This window comes from Kogia breviceps, chromosome 10 (assembly GCF_026419965.1).
Source record: "Kogia breviceps isolate mKogBre1 chromosome 10, mKogBre1 haplotype 1, whole genome shotgun sequence".
NCBI classification, from domain to species: Eukaryota; Metazoa; Chordata; class Mammalia; order Artiodactyla; family Physeteridae; genus Kogia; species Kogia breviceps.
In genome coordinates, this window is record NC_081319.1 from 2,460,405 (window position 1) to 2,485,279 (window position 24,875).

A 24,875-nucleotide genomic window follows, 5' to 3' on the forward strand; every position below is an offset into this window, starting at 1 on the left:
CAGAAGCTAATAGAACCATGGGGAAACTATCAAAATTAATAAATGGACATTCATACAATATTACTAAGTTACAGAATTAATTTGAAGTCCACCAGTTTGTCCCTTAACGCCCTATTTCTTTCCTGCGACCCAATCCAGGATCCCAACTGTATTTAGCTGTCACGTCCCCTTAACATCGTCCAGAGTGAATCCAACAATACCAAAAAGGATGATATATCACAACCAAGGGGCACCATCCTGGGAATGTAAATGTCGTTCAGTGTTAAGAATCCAGTCAATGGGGCTTCCCTGGTGGCGCAGTGGTTGAGAATCCGCCTGCCGATGCAGGAGACACGGGTTCGTGCCCTGGTCCGGGAAGATCCCACATGCCGCGGAGCAACTAAGCCCGTGAGCCATGGCCGCCAGGCCTGCGCGTCCGGAGCCTGTGCTCCGCAACGGGAGAGGCCACAACAGTGAGAGGCCTGCATACCGCAAAAAAAAAAAAAAAAAAAAAGAAAAAAAAAAAAAAAAAGAATCCAGTCAATGTAATTTACCGCGTCAACAGAATAAACAATAAAAAAGCATAATCATCTTCACAGATGCAGAAGAAAACACTGGACACAATTCGATACAATTTATGATGAAAACACGCAACCGACTAGAAATAAGGGGAAACTTCCTTAACCTGGTACAGGGCAGTCCAAAAAAGTGTACAGCTAACTCATACTTAATGGTAAAAGACAATGTTTTCTCCCTAAAATCAGGCACAAGGCAAGGAAGTTGGCTCTGACCACTCCTATTCAACATACTAGAGATGTCAGCCATTGAATTAAACAAAGAAAAGAAAGGGAAACCAGGCTGGAAAGGAAGACACGTAACTGCCCTCATCACCAACCACGTGACTGTCTATGTACTAAACCCTCTGGGAACGACCAAACAAGTTGCCAAGAGCTAAAAGATGGGCTTAAGAAGGGTGCACCGTACAAGGTCAATAATACAAAAACCAACTGGACCCACTGAAGAGGCTACATTCAGGGGACAACCAAACACATGAAAAAATGTTCAACATCATCGGGCATCAGGGAAACGCAAATTAAAACCACCATGAGATAACACTCCACATCTATCAGAATGGCCAATTTTTTTTTTTTAAAACCAAACCAGTGAGAGCACCAAATCCTGGCAAAAAAGGCCCAGAAACTGGATCACATACACTGCTGCTGGGAACGTAACATGGTACAGCCCACACTTTGAAAATAATTAAACACAGAACTGCCTCAGGGCCCAACAACTGCACTCCTGGGCATTTATCCCAGAGAACAGAAAACCTGTGCACACAAAGCTTGTACACAAATGTACACAGAAGTTTTATTCGTAAGAGCCTCAAAACCGGAAACAACCAAGATGTACTTCAACGTCAGAATTTCAACAAACTGGGTTAACCCGTAACATGGAAAACTACCGAACGATAAAAAAGAACAAGCCACCAATACACGGCAACTTACAGGAGAATTAGGCTGAGTAAAAAAGGCCAATCCCAAAGTTTATATACTGTATGGTTCCATTAATATAACATATTTGAAATAACAAAATTATAAAAATGGAGAACAGACTAGTGGTTTCCAGAAGCTGGGGAGGAGAGGGCAAGAAGTGGCTACGTCTATAAAAGGAACTCACGAGGGATTCTTGTGGTGTAATTGTTCTGTACCACGACTGTGGTGCTTATCACATGAATCTATATATATATGACAAAATTACATAAGTACATACATACATAATCAGTAAACGTACAACTAGCAAAATCTGAATAAGGTTGATGTCGATTTCCTGGTCGTGAAAACGTTCTGAGGTTATGCAAGAGGCACTCCATAAAGCGAGGCATTGGGGGAAACTGGGTGAAGGGTATAACTGATCTCTGAATGATTTCTTACAACTGCATGTGAATCTACAATTATCTCAAACTAAAGTTTTTTTAAAGCAAATAATGTCATCATGAAATGTTATATTGCATACATATTAAATTTAATGGGAATAACCCTGAGGTTGAATTAAGAAATCCCCACGAAAACACCCACATCTGCTAAGTTCAACTAAAACTGATTTTCAACAATAAACACTGTGACACAATGGGTGACATTTTTCTTTCATCTTGTTTATAGTTCCTAAATCTCCTTTAAATGAGTGTGAATTTCTTTTATTAATGAAATAAAATATAGATTATGAAGAAAAATTTCAGAAATAGAAACAAGTATATACAGAAAAAAGTGAACTTCCATACCACTATAAAAATAATGTGTAAAAAATCAACTGTATTTCTATATACAAACAATGAACAATCAGAAATTGGAATTTTAAAAAATACCATTTACGATAATGTCAAAGAATTTTAAATACTTACGGATACATTTTACAAGCCATCAAAAAAACATTAAGGATCAGTTGAGAAACCATCAGAAACTTCTGTCAAAATTTGTCCAAGGTTGGGACTTCTCTGGTGGCGCAGTGGTTAAGAATCCGCCTGCCCGTGCAGGGGACATGGGTTTGATCCATGGTCCGGGAAGATCCCACGTGCCGCAGAGCAAACAACCCTGTGTGCCACAACTACTGAGCCTGCGCTCTAGAGCCCACGTGCCACAACTACTGAAGCCCACGCGCTGCAACTACTAAAGCCCATGTGCTCTAGGGCCTGCATGCCGCAACTACTGAGCCAGTATGCGGCAACTACTGAAGCCTGTGCTCTTCAACAAGTGAAACCACCACGAGAAGCCTATGCACTGCAATGAAGAGTAGCCCCCGCTCGTCGCAACTAGAGAAAGACTGCACACAGCAATGAAGACCCAATGCAGCCAAAAAAAAAAAAAGAAAAAAAGAAAAAAGAAATGTCCAAGGTCTATACACTGACCATGACACACAAAATGCTGCTGAGAGAATTATGTAAGAATCAAACAAATGGGGAGATAATCCCACGATCGTGCATTTGAAAATTCAGTATTGTTATAATCTCAATTCTCCCTCAAACTGATTTACAGATTTATTGTAACCCCAATCATAACACACAAAGGCCTTTTTGTAGAAGCTGAAAAGCTGATTCCAAAATTTACAAGCAAATGCAAAGGGCCTCGAGGAGCCTAGGAAAGAACAAGGCTGGCGGACTGACAGTTCTGGGTCTCAGCCTATTACAAAGCTCAGTAAAGAAGAGGCAACGTAACATTTGCATCAAAATGGACAAGTAGGATTCGGAAGCAGACCCTCACATAAGTGATTTCTTCCATTTTTTTATATTGTGGCAAAATACACATAAAATTTACTATCTTAGCCAGTTTTAAGTGTGCAATTCAGTAGTATTATGTACATTCACATTATTGTGAAACCATCACCACCACCCATCTCCAGAACTCGTTTCACCGTTCAAAACAGTTAACTCTGCGCTCATTACACAATAACTCCCCATTCCTCCCCCCCAAACCCCTGGCAACCACCATTCTACTACTTTCTGTCTCTATGCATTTGACTGCTCTCGGTAGCAATACTTCATACAAGTGACATCAATCAGTAGTTGTCCTTTTCTGACCAGCTCATTTCACTTCGTGTAATGTCCTCAAGGTCCGTGTTGCAGCGCTGGCCCAAAGTTCCCTCCTCTGAGAGGTTAAATGATATTCCATTGTATGCATATGCATTTTGTCTGCCCATTTATCTGTTAAGCTGGTTGTGTCTTTGGATCTAAACTGAATCTCTTGTAGACAAGATACAGCTGGATTGTTTTTTATATCTGGCAACTTCTGACTTTTGATGGAAGAGTTTAATCTACTTACTTTTTTTTTTTTTTTTAAATTTATTTATTTATTTTATATTGGGCTGTGTTGGGTCTTCGTTTCTGTGCGAGGGCTTCCTCCAGCTGTAGCAAGCGGGGGCCACTCTTCATCGCGGCGCGCAGGCCTCTCACCATCGCAGCCTCTCCCATTGCGGAGCACAGGCTCCAGACGCGCAGGCTCAGCAATTATGGCTCACGGGCCTAGTTGCTCCACGGCATGTGGAATCCTCCCAGACCGGGGCTCGAACCCGCGTCCCCTGCATTGGCAGGCAGATTCTCAACCACTGCGCCACCAGGGAAGCCCAAATCTACTTACTTTTAAAGTAATTAGTGATAAGGAAAGACTTCTGTCATTTTGTTATTTATATAGCTTTTCTGTCCATCTTTTTTTCGCATTACTGTCTTCTTTTTACTTGATGTTTTGCAGTGAAACATTTCAATTCCTCCCTCATTTGCTTTCATGTATATTCTTTAGGTATTTTCTTTGTCGTTACCATGGGGAGCACATTGAACATCTCAAAGTTATAACACTCTCATGGGAGTTTACACCACCTTAACTTCAATAACATACGAAAATTCTGCTCCTTTAAAGGCTCCATACCCACCCTTTTCTTTTATTGTTGTCACAAAATTACATCCTTATGCACCATGTCCAAAAACATAATTGTTTCAAACAAGTTGTAGTCTCTTAAATTATTAGAGAACAAAATGTGGAGTTACAAAGTTACCGTGATACTAACATTTATTTATTTATTTTTTTTGTGGTACGTGGGCCTCACTGTTGTGGCCTCTCCCGTTGCGGAACACAAGCTCCGGATGCGCAGGCTCAGCGGCCATGGCTCACGGGCCCAGCCGCTCTGCGGCTCGTGGGATCCTCCCGGACCAGGGCACGAACCCGTGTCCCCTGCATCGGCAGGCGGATTCTCAACCACCGTGCCACCAGGGAAGCCTGATACTAACTTTTAGACTGATGTTTTTCTAAAAAACATATTAGACTCTTAAATCAAGTAGAAAACAAAAACTACAGTTATAAACCATTGTTACAATAATACTCGGTTTTATACCTGCCCATGTATTTACCTTCAATGAGATCTTTATTTCTTTACATGGACTTGAGTTACTGTCTAGTGTCCTGGGCATTTCTTGTAGGGCAGAGCCAGTGGTAACAAACTCCCTCAGCTTTTATCTGGGAATGCCTTAATTTCTCCCTTACTTTTAAACGACAGTTTGCCAGATACAACATTCTTGGTTGAGAATTTTTTCCTTTTAGCACTTTGAATATATTGACCCGCTGCCTTCTGACCTCCAAAGTTTCTGATGAGAAGTCTACTGATAATCTTATTGAGGATCCCTTGTCTGTCGCTTCTCTCTTACAGCTCTCAAGACTCTTTTGGTCTTTGTCTTCTGACAGTGTGATTATATAACGTGTCTTGGTGTAGGTCTCTATGATTCACCCTATTTGGAGTTTGCTTAGCTTCTCGGATGTTTATATTCACATGTCTTCCATGAAATTTGAGAAGTTTTCAACCAACGTTTCTTCAAATAGTCTCTCTTCTCTTTCTGGGACTCCTACAATATGTATGCATTACACAGTGTTCCACAGGTCCCTCAAGTTCACTTGTCTTCAATCCTTTTTTTTCCTGTTCTTCAGACTTGATCATTTTCCATTATCCTATCAGCAAGTTCCCTGATTCCTCTGCCTTCTCAAACCTGTCTTCGAATCTCTCTAGTGAACTCCTCCTTTCAGTCACTGTACTTTTCAGCTCCCAGGTGTCACTTTTGTTTCTTTTTAGGTTTACTACCTCTTTATTGATATTTCCATTTTGTTCGCACATGCTTCACTTCCTGCGTGTCTTGTTAGTTAAGCATCTTTAAGATGTGGCTATTTTTAAGTCTTTGTCTAGTAGATCCTCCGTCAGGCCTTTTACAGGAAGAGTTTTTTTGTTGGTTCTTTTTTTTTTTTTTTTTTCTTCGAATGGGTCATACTTTTCTGCTCTGCTTTTGATGAAAACTGGACATGTGAATTAATAGTGTGGTAACTTTGGAAATCAGATTTTCCCTCTTCCCAGGGTTTGCTCCTTTTTCTTTTTTGGCTGTGCTGTGTGGCATGTGGGATTTCACTTCCGCGACCAGGGATCAAACCTGCGCCCCCTGCAGTGGGAGCACGGAGTCTTAACCACCGGACCGCCCGCGGAATCCCTGGGGTCTGCTCTTTCTTCCTTAATCGAAACATATCTGACGTATAACATCGTCTAAGTTCAAGGTGTACAACATGTTGATTGTATACATTTATATATTGCAATAGGATTGCTAGCACAGCCTTAGCTAATACCTCTACTACATCACACAATTATCATTTCTTTCTGAGGTGGTAATAAATTAAGATCTATTCTGGGGCTTCCCTGGTGGCGCAGTGGTTGAGAGTCCGCCTGCCAATGCAGGGGACACGGGTTCGTGCCCCGGTCCGGGAAGATCCCACGTGCCGCGGAGCGGCTGGGCCCGTGAGCCGTGGCCGCTGAGCCTGCGCGTCCGGAGCCTGTGCTCCGCAACGGGAGAGGCCACTACAGTGAGAGGCCCGTATACCGCAAAAAAAAAAAAAAAAAAAAAAAAAAAAGATCTATTCTGTTAGCACATTTGATATTTACAGTACAGTGTTCACAATAACGTACATTAGATCTCCAGGATACACTTATCTACCAGTTCCAAGTGTATACCCTTAAACAACACCTCTCCAATTCCCCCATTCCCCAGCCCCTAGTAATCACATATTCATTCAACTGTTTTAGGAGTTCAGCTTTTTTAGATTCCACATATAAGTGATTATCACAATACATGTCTTTCTCTGACTTATTACACTAAGCATAGTATCCTCAAGGTCCATCCATGTTGTTGCAAATGGCAGGACTTCCTTCTCATGGATGAATAATATTCTTCATCCATTCAACAACTGGAGAACACCTAGGTTGTTTCTATACCTTGGCTATCGTGAATAATGTTGCGATAAACACGGAGTGCATATTAACCTCTTTGGGTTAGTGTTTTCATTTTTTAAAATTAATTAATTAATTAATCTTGGGCTGCGTTGGGTCTCTGTTGCTGCACACAGACTCTCTCTAGTTGTGGCAAGCGGAGGCTACTCTTCACTGTGGTGGCTTCTCTTGTTGCGGAGCACGGGCTCTAGGCATTGGATAGGTGTTATAGATTTGTGAACAGATATGTCGATATGTAACTATGATACAGATATATACGTGGAACATCACTCAGCCTTAAAAAGGAAAAGAGATGGTGACGCACGCTACAACACGAGGAACCCTGAGGACACGAAGCTGTGAAATAAGCCAGTTATAAAAGGACAAGCCTGTGTGATTCCACTTCAGTGAGGCAGTCACACCCTTAGGGACAGAAAGTGGGTGGGAGTTGCCAGGGGCTGGGAAGAGGGGTGATGGGAGGTAACGTTTAACGGGTACAAGTTTTTGGTTCTGAAGATGAAATGAGCTCTGAAAATGAATGCTGGTGACTGATTGCACAAGAACACGAATGTACGTAATATCACTGAACTGCACACTTCTAAATCATTAAGATAGTTAAATTTTATTATGTGTCTTTTACCACAATAAAAAATTTTCAAAAAACTTAAAAAAATAAAATTTAAATGAATTAAAATTTATTTATTTATTTATTTATTTATTTTAATTTAATTTTATTTTTTTTTGTGGTATGTGGGCCTCTCACTGTTGTGGCCTCTCCCTTTGCGGAGCACAGGCTCCGGACGCGCAGGCTCAGCGGCCACAGCTCACGGGCCCAGCCGGTCCGCGGCACGTGGGATCCTCCCAGACCGGGGCTCGAACCCGTGTCCCCTGCATTGGCAGGCGGATTCTCAACCACTGCGCCACCAGCGAAGCCCTAAATGAATTAAAATTTTTAAAAAAAGCTTCTACATGTGGAACGACTCTTACAGAACATCTACTGAATGCCGGCAGAAGACCTCAGACTTACAAAAGGGCAAGGAAATCTCCGTGTAACTGGGTAGAGCAACGGAAAAAAAGAAAAAGAAAGAGAGAGAGAAAGCCATCAGGATGGGACCTGCGCCTCTGGGAGGGAGCTGTGAAGCAGAAAGGTTTCCACACGCTGGGAAGTCCCCTCACTGGTGGGGACAGAGGGTGAGCTCCAAAGCCTTGGAGGAGGGTGCAGCAACAGGGGTGCAGCGGGCAAAGTGGAAAGAGACCTGCATAGAGGGTTGGTGCCGACCGGCACTCACCAGCCTGAAACAATTGTCACTACCCACCGGGGCAGGTGGGGGCTGGGTACCGAGGCTCGGACTACTGAGGTCAGACCCTGGGGCAAGGACTGGGATTGGCTGGATAAAGACAGCCTGAGGGGGCTGGGGTGTAGTGCGCCAGCACTGAGGGAGTCCAGGAAGAAGGCTGGGCCTGCCAGAGAGGCAAGGCACCACCGCTGGGGGCCGTGCGAGGAGAGGGGCGGGCCCAGCACAGGAGCTTCTTCCTCCGAACGCTCGCAGGCGGCAGGTCACTTCCTACGCGAGCTCCAAGGGCAGGAGCAAGCTGCCATCTTGGACTCCAGAGGTGGGTGCAGGCTGCTGCCGCCGCCACCGCCAAGGGTCTCGGGAGCAGGTGCAGATCAACGCCCCCACTTTCCCAGGAGCCTGCGTGGCTCACCCTGCCGAGGGCCTTGCGACTTGGCGCCAACCACCCAGGGGCACGTGCCCCGCCATCACCACCGCGGAGGGACCTGTGGCCGGAAGCCAACCACTGCTCCCGGCTTCCCGGGAGCCCGCGTGAGCTGTGCACCTGCGTACATGCACGCCCCTACCAAAGGTAAGTGGGCCAGCATATGCTGAGGGAAGAGACAGCAAGCATCCACATCAAAAACTGCCCTCAGGCCAAAAAAAATACTAAACCCACACAAGCTACACAAGGGACGCTCCTGCATATAAGTGGCCCTCCAAGATTACAGTAGGTAACTGCTTCTCCTAGATTCACAGACTAAGAAAAATATAAGCAAAATGAAGAAGAAGAGGAATCACTCTCAGTTAAAAGACCAAGAAAATCCCCCTGAAGGAACAATGAAACAGACCTCTTCAGTCTAATAGACACCAAGGGACTTACCTGGTGGCCCACTGGCTAAGACTCCATGCTCCTAACGTAGGGGGCCTGGGTTCAATCCCTGGTCAGGGAATTAGATCCCACATGCCACAACTAAGAGTTAGCATGCTGCAACTAAAGATTCCCCATGCCACAACTAAAAGATCCCGCATGGCTCAACGAAGACCCAGCACAGCCAAATTAAAAAAAAAAAAAAAAAAAAAAAAAAAGAAAATGAGTTCAGGAAGGAGATAATGAAAATACTGAAGGAATTAAGAAAGGTTATTGACAGAAATTCAGATTACCGTAAAAATGAACTGGAAACTATAAGAAGGACCCAAGAAAAGTTAGAAAACTCATTTGCCGAGACAAAAGCCAAGCTCAAGGCAATGAAGAGCAGAATGAATAATGCAGAAGAGAGAATAAGTGACCTGGAAGACAGACTAATGGAAATTACCCAATCGAAACAGCAAACAAGGAACCACATGCAAAAAAATGAAAGAAATGTAAGAGACCTATGAGATAATATAAAGTGGGTCAATCTACACATAATAGGAATTCCAGAAGGAGAAGAAAAAGAAAAGGGAATTGAAAATGTATTTGAAGAAATTATGGCGAAAAACTTCCCAAACCTAAAGAAGGAAACATATCCAGATACAGGAAGCACAGAGGGTCCCACACAAGTTGAACCCAAACAGACCTACACCAAGACATATTATAATAAAAGTGGCAAAAGTTAAAGAGAGGATTCTAAGGGCAGCAAGAGGAAAACAAACATTTCTTTACAAAGGAACCCCCATAAGGCTATCAGCTGATTTCTCTACAAAAACACACTGCAGGCCAGAAGGGAGTGGCAAAATATATTCAAAGTCTTGAAAGAGAAAAATCTGCAGCCTAGAATACTCTACCCAGCAAGATTATCATTTAGAATAGGAGGAGAGGGCTTCCCTGGTGGCGCAGTAGTTGAGAGTCCGCCTGCCGATGCAGGGGACACGGGTTCGTGCCCCGGTCCGGGAAGATCCCACATGCCACGGAGCAGCTGGGCCCGTGAGCCGTGGCCGCTGAGCCTGCACGTCCGGAGCCCGTGCTCCGCAACGGGAGAGGCCACGGCAGCGAGAGGCCCGCGTACCGCAAAAAAAAAAAAAAAAAAAGAATAGGAGGAGAAATAAAGAATTTCTCAGACAACCAAAAACTAAAAATACAGCAATACTAAACCTATCCTAAAAGAAATACTGAAAGGTCATCATCTCTAAACAGAAAAGAAGGAAGAAGAAATAGGAAAGAGGAAATCACAATTGGAAGTAAATCACTTAAATTAGCCAGTATACAGATCAAAAAGAAAAGAAAAAAAACCTATTTGTGCGAGCAGTGATAAACACGACGAACAGCAAAAGGATAAACATGAAGATGCAAAAAGGGACATCAAAATCACAAAATGTGGGGAAGGGGAGTAAAGAAAATGCAGATTCTTTATGTTTGGAATGTGTTTGAGCCTTTATGACTATCAGTCTAAAGAAAGCAGGTACAGGAAAGGGTTAACATATAACACTTGAGAAACAGGGCAACCACAAATCAAACACATACGACAGATTCACAAGAACCTAGGAGAGGAAAACACAAGCATAAAAGGAAATCATCAAACCACAAAAAGAAAAAAAGAAAAGGGAACAAAGAAGAAACAAGGTTTGAAATGGCAATAAATACTTATGTGACAGTAATTACCTTAAATGTCAATGGACTAAATGCTCCAATCAAACGACAGACTGGCAGGGCTTCCCTGGTGGCACAGCAGTTGAGAGTCCACCTGCCGATGCAGGGGACACAGGTTCGTGCCCCAGTCTGGGAAGATCCCACATAGCGCGGAGCAGCTGGGCCCGTGAGCCATGGCCGCTGAGCCTGCGCGGTCCGGAGCCTGTGCTCCGCAACGGGAGACGCCACAACAGTGAGAGGCCCGCATACCGCAAAAAAAAAAAAAAAAAAAAGACAGACTGGCAAACTGGATAAAAATAAACAAGAGCCTACCATATGCTGCCTACCAGAGACCCACCTGAGGGCAAACACACAGACTGAAAGTGAGGGGATGGTAAAATACATTTCATGTAAAATGAAACGACAGGGCTTCCCTGGTGGCGCAGTGGTTGAGAATCCGCCTGCCGATGCAGGAGACACGGGTTCGTGCCCTGGTCTGGGAAGATCCCACATGCCGCGGAGCAACTAAGCCCATGAGCCATGGCCGCTAGGCCTGCGCGTCCGGAGCCTGTGCTCCGCAACGGGAGAGGCCACAACAGTGAGAGGCCCGCGTACCGCAAAAAAAAAAAATAAAAATAAAAATAAAAATAAAAATAAAAAATAAAATAAAATGAAACGACAAGAAAGCATGATTTACAATACTCATATCAGATAAAATAGATAAAAGCAAACGCTATAGAGAAAGATAAAGAAGGACACTATATAATAACAAGATCAGTACAGGAAGAGGATTTTACACTCATCAACATATATGCACCTAATATAGGACCACCCATACATACAACAAACACTAACAGACATAAAGGGAGAATGGATAGGAATACAATAGTAGAAGACTTTAATACCCCATTCACATCAATGGACAGATCTTGTCCAGACAGAATCAATAAGGCAACAGAGGTCCTAAATGATACAACAGAACAGTTAGACTTAATTGATATTTTCAGGACACTACATCAAAAAAACCCGAATATACATTCATTTCAAGCGTACACAGAACATTCTCTAGGACTGACCACATCCTAGGGCACAAAACTAAACTCAACCAATTTAATAGGAGTACAGAAATTATTTAAAGCATCTTCTCTGACCACAATGGCATGAAACTAGAAATCAATAACAGGAAAAGAAACGAGAAAAAAGATTACATGGAGACAAAATAATACCATGCTACTAAAACACCAATGGGTCAATAAGGAAATTAAAAAGAAAATTTAAAAATACCTTGAGACAAACAACAAGGAAAAAACAACTATGCAAAGTCTATGGGATGTAGCAAAAGCAGTTCTTAGAGGGAAGTTCATAGAGATACAGGCCTTCATCAAAAAATAAGAAAAATCTCAAGTAAACAACCTAACCTACAACCTAAAAAGAATTAGAAAAAGAAGAACAAACTAAACCTTACATCAGTAGAAGGAAGGAAATAATAAAGATCAGGGAGAAAATAAACAAATTAGAGATTTTTTAAAAATAGAAAAACAATCAACAAAAGTAGGAGCTGGTTCTTTGAAAGGGTAAACAAAACTGACAAACCTCTGGTCACGCTCACCAAGAAAAGACAGAGAACCCAACTAAAGAAGAAATGAAAAAGAAGAAATCTCAACTGATATTGCAGAAATACAAAAGACCGTACGAGAATATCGTGAACAATTACACATCAACAAATTTGACAACCTAGAAGAAATGGACAATTTTCTAGAAACATACAGCCCACCAAATTTAATCAAGAAGAAATAGATAATTTGAACAGAACGATCACTAGAAGAGAAATAGAATCGGTAATAAAAAAAACTTGCTACAGGGCTTCCCTGGTGGCGCAGTGGTTGAGAGTCCGCCTGCCGATGCAGGAGACACGGGTTCGTGCCCTGGTCTGGGAAGATCCCACATGCCGTGGAGCGGCTGGGCCTGTGAGCCATGGCCGCTGGGCCTGCGTGTCCGGAGCCTGTGCTCCGCAGCGGGAGGGGCCACAACAGTGAGAGGCCCGCGTACCGCAAAAAAAAAAAAAAAAAAAACTTCCTACAAACAAAAGTGCAGGACCCTATGGCTTCACAGATGAATTCTACCAAACATACAAAGAACTTACACGGATTCTTCTCAAACTCTTCCAAAAGACTGCAGAGGAGGGAACACTCCCAAAGACATTCTGTGAAGCCACAATCACCCTGATATCAAAACCAGACAAAGATACCACCAAAAAAAGGAAATTACAGGTCAATATCTTTGATGAATATAGATGCAAAAATTCTCAACAAGATATTAGCAAACCAAATCCAACAACAGATAAAAAAGATCATACACCATGAGCAAGTGGGATTCATCCCAGGTTCACAAGGATGCTTCAACATATGCAAATCAATGTAATACAAATTAATAAAAGAAAAGTAAAAAACCACATGATCACCTCAATAGATGCAGAAAAAGCATTTGACAAAAGTCAGCATCCATTCATGATAAAAACTCTTACCGAAGTGGGAATAGAGAGAACATATCTCAACATAATAAAACCCATTTATGAGAAATCCCAATATAATACAAACAGCCAATATAATACTCAACGGTGAAAAGCTGAAAGACTTCAGACAAGAAAAAGAAATAAAAGGCATCCATATTGGAAGGGAAGAGGTAAAACTGTCAGTACATGCAGATGACATGATACTATATATAGATAACTCTTAAGGACTCTACACAAAAACTACCAGATCTAATAAATGAATTCAGCAAAGTAGCAGGATACCAGATAAACATTCAGAAATTGGTTGCATCCCTTTACACTAACAATGAAATACCAGAAAGGCAATGTAAAAAAAAAAAAAAAAAACTACCATTTAAAATTGCACCAATTAAAAAAAAAAAAAACACCTAGGAATAAACCTGACCAAGGAGGTGAAAGACTTACATGCTGAGAACTATAAAACATTAATAAAGGAAATAAAAGAGGATTCAAAGAAATGGAAAGATATCCCACACTCTTGGATTGGAAGAATTAATATTGCTAAAATAGCAATACTACCCAAAGCAATCTACAGATTTAATGCGATCCCTATCAAATTACCCATGACACTTTTCACAGAAGTAGAATAATCCAAAAATCTATATGGACCCATAAAAGACCCAGAATTGCCAGAGCAATCCTGAGGGGGGGAAAAACAAACAGGAGGCATAACTCTCCCAGACTTCAGACAATACTACAAAACTACAGGGTCTTCCCTGGTGGTCCAGGGGCTAAGACTCCACGCTCCCAATGCAGGGGGCCTGGGTTCGATCCCTGGTCAGGGAACTAGATCCCACATGCTGCAACTGAGAGTTTGCATGGTGCAACTAAGTCCTGCATGCTGCAACTAAAGATCCCACAGGCCACAACTAAAGATCCCGTATGCCACAACAAAGATCCTGCGTGCTGTAACTAAGACCTGGTGCAGCCAAATAAATAAATATTTTTTTAAAAAACAAAACAAAACTACAGTAATCAAAACAATGTGTTATTGGTACAAAAAAAGACATACGGATCAATGGAACAGAATAGAAAGCCCAAAAGTAAACCCAGACACCTATGGTGAACTAATTTTCGACAAAGGATGCAAGAATATAAAATGGGAAAAAGACTTTCTCTTCAGCAAGTGGTACTGGGAAAGTTTGACAGCTGCATGTAAATCAATGTAGAACACAACCTCACACCATACACAAAAATAAACTCAAAATGGCTTAAAGACTTAAACATGAGACATGACACCACAGAACTCCTAGAAGGAGTTCACAGGCAAAACATTCTCTGACATAAAGCCTACCAATGTTTTCTTAGGTCAGTCTCCCAAGGCAACAGAAAGAAAACCAAAAATAAACAAACAGGCCCTAATCAAACTTACAAGCTTTTGCACAGCAAAGGAAACCATAAAAAAGAAAGAAAAGACAACCTATGGAATGGGAGAAAATATTTGCAATGATGGCACTGACAAGGGCTTAATCTCCAAAATATACAAACAGCTCATACAACTCAACAACAAAAAAACAATCCAAGCAAAAAATGGACAGAAGACCTAAAAAGACATTTCTTCAAACAAGACACACAGCTGGCCAGTAGGCACATGAAAAGATGCTCAACATCTCTAATCATTAGAGAAATGCAAATCAAACTACAATGAGGTACCACCTCACACTGGTCAGAATGGCGATCCTTAAAAAGTTTACAAATGACAAATGCTGGAGAGGGTGTGGAGAAAAGGGAACCCTCCCACACTGTCGGTGGGAATGTAAATTGGTGCAGCCACTATGGAGAACAGTATGGAGGTCCCTCAGAAAACGAAAAATAGAATTAACGTATGATCCAGCAATCCCACACCTGGGAATATATCCAGACAAAACTCTAATCCAGAAAGATACATGCACCCTTATGTTCATAGCAGCACTATTCACAATAGCCAAGACATGGAAACAACCTGAATGTCCACTGACAGACGAATGGATCAAGATGTGGTACATGTATACAATGGAAAACTACTCAGCCATAAAAAAGAATGAAATAATGCCATTTGCAGCAACATAGGTACAACTAGAGATTATCATACTAAGTGAAGTTAAGTCCAAATAAGAAAGACAAATACCGTATGATATCGCTTATATGGGGAATCTAAGATATGGCACAAATGAGCCTATCTACGAAATAGAAACAGACTCACAGACATAGAGAACAGACCTGTGGTTGCCCGAGCGCAGCGGTGGCGGGTAGAGGTGAACTGGGAGTTTGGGGTTGGTAGATGCAAACTATTACATATAGAATGGAGAAAGAACAAGGTCCTACATATAGCACAGGGAACTATATTCAATATTCTGTGATATACCATAATGGAAAACAATATTAAACAAGAACCTATATATGCGTATAGCTGAGTCACTTTGCTGTACAGCAGACACTGGCACAGCATTGTAAGTCAACTATACTTCAATTAAAAAAGGAAAAAAAAAGACCTATTTACAAAGCAGAAAGGGACTCTCAGACATAGAAAACAATCTTATGGTTACCAAAGAGGAAAGGTGTGGAGAGGGATAAATTAGGAGGTTGGGAGTAACACCTACACACGACTATACACAATACAGCTAAGCAACAAGGGCCTACCATACAGCCCAGGGAACTACACTCAGTACTTTGTAACAACCTATAAGGGAAAAGAATCTGAAAAACAATATATATATATATATATATATCTGCATCACTGTGCTGTACACCTGAAACTAACACAACTGTGTAAATGAATGATAATTTTTTTAAAGTTTAATAATAAATTTTAATTGTTAAACTTTGAAAAAAAAACTCTTAGAGGTAACGGGTATGTTTATTACATTAATTGTGCTGATGATTCCTTGGCAGTAATGTTTACATGTCAAAATTTATCAAACTGTACACTTTAAATACATGCAATTTATTGTAAATTAATTATACCTCAATAAAAATTGGAAGAAAATAAAAAAGCCTGACAAACCAGATAGTAAGTATAAATAGAAGAACAAGGAACCAAGGAACTAAAAATAGGTAGTAGTAGTAAGATAACCACTAGAACAAAAATAGAATAGAAACAAAACATATCTATACACAACTCAGGAGCTTTTAAAACTAGAAATATGATAGCTCTGTAGATCAGCAGTTCTCAAACGGTGCCCAGGGGACCCGCCAGACTTCCAGGGGGTCCACAGAAGAAAACTATTTTAATAAAAGAAAGATGCATCTTTGCCTTTTTAATCCTAGTTCTGTCATGAGCCTACAGTGGAGTCTTCCAGGGCCTATGTGGTTTGTATCACAGATTAAATGTAGAAACAGATAGAAGAATCCAGCTGTCCTCCAATAAGCCAAAAAATTTGCAAAACTGTAAAACAATGCCACTCTTCATCAAAAACACTGTTTATTCATTGCAGCACTATTTACAATAGCCAAGACATGGAAGCAACCAAAATGTCCAACAACAGAGGAATGGATAAAGATGTAGTGGACTTCCCTGGTGGTGCAGTGGTTAAGAATCCGCCTGCCAATGCAGAAGACACACAGCAGGGTTCGATCCCTGGTCCGGGAAGATCCCACATGCCGCGGAGCAACTAAGCCCCTGTGCCACAACTACTGAGGCCACGTGCCACAACTACTGAGGCCACGTGCCACAACTACTGAAGCCCGTGAGGCTAGAGCCCATGCTCCACAACAAGAGAAGCCACCGCAATGAGAAGCCCACGCACCGTAACGAAGAGTAGCCCCCGCTCACCGCAACTAGAGAAAGCCCGCACGCAGCAATGACAACCCAACGAAGCCATAAACAAATAAATAAACTTATTTTTAAAAAAAAAAATGTGTCGGGGCTTCCCTGGTGTTGCAATAGTTGAGAGTCTGCCTGCTAATGCAGGGGGCACGGGTTCGAGCCCTGGTCTGGGAGGATCCCACATCCTGCAGAGCAACTGGGCCCGTGAGCCACAACTGCTGAGCCTGCGCGTCTGGAGCCTGTGCTCTGCAAGAAGAGAGGCCGCGAGAGTGAGAGGCCCGCGCACCGCGATGAAGAGTGGCCCCCGCTTGCCAAAACCAGAGAAAGCCCTCGCACAGAAACGAAGACCCAACACAGCAAAAATAAATAAACAAATTAATAAACTCCTACCCCCAACATCTTCTTAAAAAAAAAAAAAAAGATGTGGTACACATATACAATGGAATATACATATACAATGGAATATACACATACAATGGGATATTGCTCAGTAATATACAATGAAATATGACTAAAAATGAAATAATGCCATTTGCAGCAACATGGACGGACCCAGAGATTATCATACGAAGTCCAGTAAGTCAGACAAAGACAAATATCACTCTTATATGGAACCTAATTTTTAAAAAATGATACAAATGAACTTACAAAACAGAAACAGACCTACAGCTATCGCAAACAAAGTCACCAAAGGGGAAACGCGGGAGGGAGGGATAAATTAGGAGGCTGGGATTAACATACACACACTACTGTATATAAGATAGAGAACCAACAAGGACCTACTGCATAGCACAGGGAACTCTACACAAAAATCTGTTATAGGCTTTTCCTGATGGCCAGGGGTTAAGAATCTGTTTGCCAATGCAGGGAACACAGGTTTGAGCCCTGGTCTGGGAAGATCCCACATGCCACGGAGCAGCTAAGCCCGCTCGCTACAACTACTGAGCCCGTGAGCCACAACTACTGAAGCCTGCGGGCCTACAGCCTATGCTCCACAACAAGAGAAGCCACCGCAATGAGCAGCCCCCGCTCGCCGCAACTAGAGAAAGCCCGTGCGCAGCAACAAACACCCAACGCGGCCAAAAAATAAATAAATAAATTTATAAACAATAAATAAATAAAATCTTGTTAAAAAAGTAATCTGTGATAACCTATATCATAAAAGAATCTGAAAAAGAATGAACATATGTATAACTGAAACACTTTGCCGTACGCTTGAAACTAATGCATTATAAATCAACTACACTCCAATAAAATAAATAGTTTAATAACTGAAAAAAGACATTGTTTATGTTAACATGTGATGGGCTTATTATTTTTAAGTGAAGTAATAAACGAACACAGCATTTTAAAAATTCCTCAGTTTTACTTTGTAAAAAGGCACCAGATGATAGATAAAACCCACACAAACAAAACTCCTTGGGGTCCTGAGCAGAGGGGAAGCACTGCTGTCAATCTGTCATTGCTCAACTCCCCAAGGGACTCCCGTAGGCAGAGGTCACTTCCCTCGCTAAGGGCAGTGACCCCTGCGTGAGGGACCCTGCACTCCACACTGGTGCCCTCAACCTATGCTCTGGTCCCTAGATCATCCCTGGTTCCTAACAAGCTAAGTACAGAAGTCAAGAGTAAACCTTCAGAAACATTTACAGCAATTTTACATTGCCACACAACCAAGCACGTGATTGATGTATTTTGCATGTTTTTTACATTCCATTTTTCTAATTGTTCATTTTTATTGTATTTTACAAAAGTGTCAGCCTGCAATAGCTTGAAATGTTTAAAGTAGTCCTTCACCACAGATACATTAAGAAGCACTAAAGGGCTTCCCTGGTGGCGCAGTGGTTGAGAATCCGCCTGCCGATGCAGGAGACACGGGTTTGTGCCCCGGCCCGGGAGGATCCCACGTGCCGCGGAGCGGCTGGGCCCGTGAGCCATGGCCGCTGAGCCTGCGCGTCCGGAGCCTGTGCTCCGCAACGGGAGAGGCCACAACAGTGAGAGGCCCGCATACCGAAAAAAAAAAAAAAAAAAAAAGAAGCACTAAAGTAGGGACTTCCCTGGCGTTCCAGTGGCTTAAACTCTGTGCTCCCAATGCAGGGGGCCTGGGTTCAATCCCTGGTCAGGCAACTGGTTCCCACATGCAGCCCCCCCCCACCAAAAAAAAAAAAAAAAAAGGCACTGAACTAGATATCATATAATTAAAGAGCAGCTGGATTTATGTATTTATTTATTTTTGGCAGCGTTGGGTCTTCGTTGCAGCGAGCCGGCTTTTCTCTAGTTGCGGCGAGCAGGGGCCACTCTCTGTTGCAGTGCGCAGGCTTCTCACCGCGGTAGCTTCGCTTATTGTGGAGCACGGGCCCCAGAGCGCAGGCTCAGTAGTTGTGGCGCACGGGCTTAGATGCTCCGCGGCAATGGGGGGTCTCCCCGGACCAGGGCTCAAACCCGTGTCCCCTGCATTGGCAGGCAGATTCTTAACCACCGCACTGCCAGGGAAGCCCTGGAATGATCTTTTAAGCAAAATAGGTCGATAGTACTATTTCTCCATGATTAATGTACACTGCTTCTAATATAAATATCAAAGCATTGCCATTAAAATGGAAACCGGTAACGATAAAGAAAATCATACATACCCTCTTCAGTGAAGAATTTTTCTACAGGTCCCACAAACTGATTAATTTCATTAAGTTCCTCTTGGCTGACTTCTGGAAATGGGAAAACTTCTTTCTAAAAATGAGAAACATGTAGCAAAAAGTTAGTTTTTGGCAACCTCCCGTAGTGGCCGTATCAGCCGAAAGGGAAGGAAGAAGGCTTGCTGGTTTCCACGCCGGCTGGCAGGGCCTTCCTCGCTGAAGGAACCGAAAGCAAACTTCAGAAGGGGCTTAACACACGGAATGGCGTTAGACTCCAGCACCTTGGTTCATCCTCCTCCCTGACCCCAAACTGTTCCTAATGCTGGTCAGCTTGCCCCATGGAGCAGGGAGCCTGGAATAACCTTTCAAGCCCCAGTGTGGGCCCTGATTTGCAGCTTACTAACTGGGCAGCCGTAGTCGCGTCCCATCACCTGTCCACACTGCCGTTTTCTCACCTATGATGAGCACGTAATGTTTACTCAAGGTCGTTGTGAGGACCACGGATGAGCAAGCTCTTTACCAAAACACAGAAGTCCACCTCAGTTATCCTGCGAGCTCGAAGACGCCGCCGCCGGCAAGGACGTACTGCGGTCACGGCTCTGACATCTCGCCGGGCTCCCACCTGGCTGCTCGCTCGAGCACCCGCCCGCCCCGCCTGACGATCCCCCCGCCGCGTGCTGAGGAGCCAGACCCACCGGAACGCAGCCCTGGCTCTGCCGATTCTTAGAGGTGTGACGGGCAAGTCACTCCCCTTCTCGGGGTCAGCTTCTCTCCTGCTGCAGGTGACGCCTCAGGATGCAGCTGTGAGGCTCAAAGGAGATGCGGCGTCCTAAACACGGAATCGCTGCAATGATCTGTAACGGGTACTGGCTCTGCTCCTGACCCCACAGCCTGGAAAGCGACTCCACTTCAAGTCTACCTCACACTGACAGAGGAGTGGACGATGTTTCCAGCTGACCCGGGATTCCCAACCAGGCCATCGCTATATACGCTGCCTAAAATCATCCCGCTGTGCCTTCTGGCTTTGGGGCTCCACCCCGCCATTAGCTGCCGGCGCGACCCAAGTATCTGGATTTGACCGACACCTGCTGAGAAGTGACGTCCCAGGCCCTAAGCTGCCCCCAGGAGCCCTGCCTCTCCTCACAGCACCTCTCACCAGGCGTCTTGAGAAAGGTCTTCAAAGCAGAGGAGTCCTGTCTCCTCTCCAGCCCTGTAAATAATCAGCCACTCGAGTTACAGGCTCCCAAATCTACTTTCTTCTCTCCGGCCACCTGTACAGGTGATAGGTGGGTACCATGCCCAAACTTAAAGGAAGCCCTGCCTCCAGGCCACCTTCGACCCTGCCCCTAAGGTGGTCTACAAGGAAATTACGCTGAGCCGTCACCACCCCGCAGCCGCTTAGAACAAAGCTGGCTCTTTAGCCAAATGTAGAGGCCACATCCACTGCGCCGGCCTGCACGGGCTCACCTGGGCCTGGTGCAATGGCTGTGTTAGAGGGAGATGATTCTGGTACCAGCGAGCAGCCAGGTGAGAGGAGAGAACAGGCTGCGAGCCAGGTGGCCTCAGCAGCAACCAAAGGACAAGTGTCCCCAGCAGAGAGATCTCGAGCACATGTGAGAACAAACCTCTGATGGCAGCGTTCAGAGTCTAAGTGGGGTGCCTCATGGGTGGTGGGGTCAATTTCATCAGCACTTTCCAAATTTTTGAAAGTACCACCGGTTTTTCAAATAAATCCAGCGCAGAAACCAAATATGCAAAACAGACGCAAGCCAAGCTGCTCCGGCTGAGGCTGTGAACGGGGAGAAAAGTCACCCAGATCCCTCCCACCTGACTCCCCCACTGGTCCCTGCAGCAGCCCTGGGGGTGCTCTCAGGAACAGCCTGGGTCCAACTGAGGCCGGGGGACAGCTGCCGGCCTGCGTGATCAAGAAGGTCTCCTTCTATTCTGAGATTCTAAGCATCTCAGATACAACGTTGCTGCTCAAACCCCAACAGTGCTGAGAGAGACGATGTCTGCCTGAACCAGGGAGGTACCGGTGGAAGTGCTTAAAAGCTGTCAGATTCTAAATAGAACCTGAACATAGAGAAAATGGGACTTGCTGTCGGATGAGATGTGGATTATGAGAACAGGAGGTGTCACAGCTGACTCCAGGTATTTGACCTGAACAAGTGGAACAGCAGGGTCACCACCCTCTCTGATAAGAAGAGCAGGAGGAGGTTTCCCCGGTGGCGCGGTGGTTGAGAATCCGCCTGCCGACGCAGGGGACGCGGGTTCGTGCCCCGGTCCGGGAGGATCCCACGTGCCGCGGAGCGGCTGGGCCCGTGAGTCGTGGCCGCTGAGCCTGTGCTCCACAGCGGGAGAGGCCACAGCAGTGAGAGGCCCGCGTACCACAAAAAAAAAAAAAAAAAAACACAAGAAGAAGAGCAGGAGGAAAGAAAGACATGACTGGGTGGAGAGACCAGGAGCTCAGCTTTGGGTGGGCTAGACCGGCGATGCCTAGTGACATCCAAGTGTAGCTTTTGGGTAGAAAGGTAGATATGAAGAGTATGGAGTTCAGGGGAGCAATCTCAGCTGGAGAAATAAATGTGCATCTTCAGGATACTGACAGCATGATACTGAATTAGATTATCAGAGGAATGCTTGTAGATGAAAAGAGAAGTCCACATACCAAACCTTAGAAAACTTAAACTCCGACTGAGCTGGTTGGAAATGTTGTCTAATGTTTGGACTTGTCAAGGATCCAAGAAAGAATCAATGTCCTTGAGTAGCTGAGAAAGCTTGGGGTACAGTTGGCCTTTGCTGGGAGTGGACGGTTCCCCCACATCAATGCAGAGAACGCAGACCACATGGGCACACACGTGGGGAGGAGGGGGTAAGCGTGGGGTAGAAGTTCTTACCTGACTGTGTGTAATTTGTCAGTGAAACAGGAAGCAAAGCCAACAGGTGAGAGTGAGGATGGGGGAGGTGGCGCCATAGGTTTGGAGAAAGAGGAGCATGAAATGAGACAGGCTGGGACCTGGGACTCTGCTGCAGTGCTGCAATCATTGCATCTGGACACACCTCTCCTTGAGCAAGAAAACACAAAGAAACTGTATGGGATTAAAAATAACTGCGAGCATGCGCAGTTGGGGCAAATTCTGGATCCAACAGTTACAAAAAGACCAAAAAAAAAAAAAAAAAGAAAAAAAACCAAACCAACTGCCACTTTTGAAGAGCCTGGAGCAAAACCAAGGTACCCCACATGCCCCATGCACACACCACCACCTAAGGGGTGGAAAAAACACCTAAGCCACCCCTCCGGCCTGAACCCTGGACACGTTTCTACCCTCACCCCATATAAGAAACAAGTTTGCCCCCCCACCGCCCCCGTCACCCCGGGGATTGAGCGAGCAAGGGAACATGCTGTTCTTGCTCCCTCCTGCTGCAGCAGAGGCCCCGATAAAGCCTTGCCTGAATTTCGTGTCTGGCCTCTAGTAAATTTCTATTTCTTGGGGAAGGCCCAAAACCCTGGTCGGTTACAGAAAAATGTGTGTTCTTTCTTCCCCAAGCTGCTGGGAGCCACGGAGGTCCCACGACAGAGCACCACACAGCCCCAGGTTCTGGAGGAAACGGCTTCCCTAACTTTAAGACCTAGCTTCGTACTTCTGGCAGGGCAAACCACTCCAGTCAGAGCGTCTGCATCTGTAATGCCTGACGACCTTAGAGAATGTCCGAGAAAAACCAGGGAATAACTCCTCAAGTAATACAGAATCAGCCAACATCGCGGCCAAGCTCAAAGCACTTTACCCACATTTTTCTTTGGCTTGCGGGCCACCTGTAGGAGGGGGCGAGGGCTGTTTTTACTCCTATTTTCTGTATGAGAGCACTGAGGCACTTCACAGGAGTTATTCGCCCAAGGTCACAAGACTAGCAGGTGTTGACGCCAGCACCGACTAATCATTCTGCTGCTTCACGAATCTCTACCGCATCTTAACAGTTTAAAAAGCGTTTCCGCGTATATACGTCTCGTTACAACACATCTGAGACGCAGACACATCGCAAGCTCCGTTTTAAGGCCGAAAGAACTGGGACTCAAAGTCATAGAGTCAAGGTCAAATCCAAGTCTTCTGACTTATAATATAAGAGTCCGGTGAGTGCTTAGTAACACTAGGTCGTGCGACCCGTGGAAGGGACGGGCGGGGAAGGCACCTTTGAGCCGGGCTTCTGGGGAACCTGAAAGGTGGGGTGAGGCGTTGAGCCTCGGCCGTGGAAGCCAACAGAGGGAAGAGCGGCATGGTCTGGGCTGTGCTTAGCAAACAGGAAACCCCCTCCCGCCCCCCCAGTTCGCGGCCGGAGCGCCGAGTTGAGGATCACTTAGGGACCACCTCGCCTAGGGTTTCTCAGCGTGTCCCGGCAGGCGTTAGTTCGAACACAGGTCAACACCATAGCTCCTCAGAGTCACAGGATTAGCACGCCCGCCCGCAGGTGCGTTTCTGAGGCAGGTGTGGGGACTAAAGGCGAGGAGGAAGGGCAATGGCCGGCCAGGGCTCGCCGTTACCTTCTCGATTTTGCCCAGGAAGAGCTCCTTGGCGAAAGCTTGGCTCGGTGGACTGGTGCGCAGCGGCCGCCGACTCGCGGTGAAGGCCACCAGGGCACGGCACAGGCGCGCCGCCGCCGCCGAGCGCAAGAAGAACCCGCAGCCGCTCATGCTGTCCCGAGACGCTCTCGCCGCCGCTGCTTTCCCAGCGCCTTAATCACTTGCCTCGGGATCGCGCCTGCCGATGACGCCACCCACCTGCGTCGCCCCGCCGGCCGCCAACGCGCTTGCGCGGCGGCGTCGGCGGCGTCGGCGTCGGCGGCGGCCTGTTTTCAAACTCCTGCAGTTGTTGCCTGAATGCCGTAAATTACCAGCCGGGGCAGCGTCTCTGGGAGCCGGAACCCAAGCTGTGGCCCAGCTGCCTCCACTTGCCTCCCTCTCGCCAGTTGGGGCGACGAGGACATGGTGGAACTACAAAGCGGGGGGTGGGGGAAATTCACGATATTGGTGATCTCGAGGGAGCGCACACACGGGTTACGGCCCTTGCTTTAAGTGGGTGGTTGATTGGTGAGGATTCCTTTGGTTTTGCTTCATAGCTTACGTATTTGTCACATATATGGGGGGGTGGGGAGAAGAAAAGGAAAGAGCTATTCCACCAGAGAGGTCTGGATAAAACCCTGTAGGTACTACGTCCCTGGGAAACGCCAACCTGGAAGGGCAAGGGTGGGCGGGAATGGGCGAGAAGCTGGAGCTGGGACCGGTGGCGGGGACGGGATAGCGGGGAGGGCGCCCCCCTCCCCACACCCAGAGATGCCCTGAAGGCCCTCCTCACCTGTGCCTGTGCCCGCGCCCTGC

At 45.2% G+C, this 24,875-nt stretch overlaps 1 protein-coding gene across 1 annotated transcript in view; it reads right to left on the reverse strand.

Moving 5' to 3' along the window:
- The window catches only part of ACAD9 (acyl-CoA dehydrogenase family member 9), a 49,636-nt gene extending 25,136 nt beyond the window's left edge, over window positions 1-24,500 (reverse strand). Inside the window, exons 1-2 of the mRNA XM_059076728.2 lie at window positions 24,042-24,500; window positions 19,505-19,598 (exon numbers count right to left, since the gene is read on the reverse strand). Of these exons, the coding sequence (XP_058932711.1) occupies window positions 19,505-19,598; window positions 24,042-24,191 (244 nt within the window). The 5' untranslated portion in view covers window positions 24,192-24,500. The remainder of the gene's footprint in view (window positions 1-19,504; window positions 19,599-24,041) is intronic.
- Window positions 24,501-24,875: the final 375 nt, after the last annotated feature.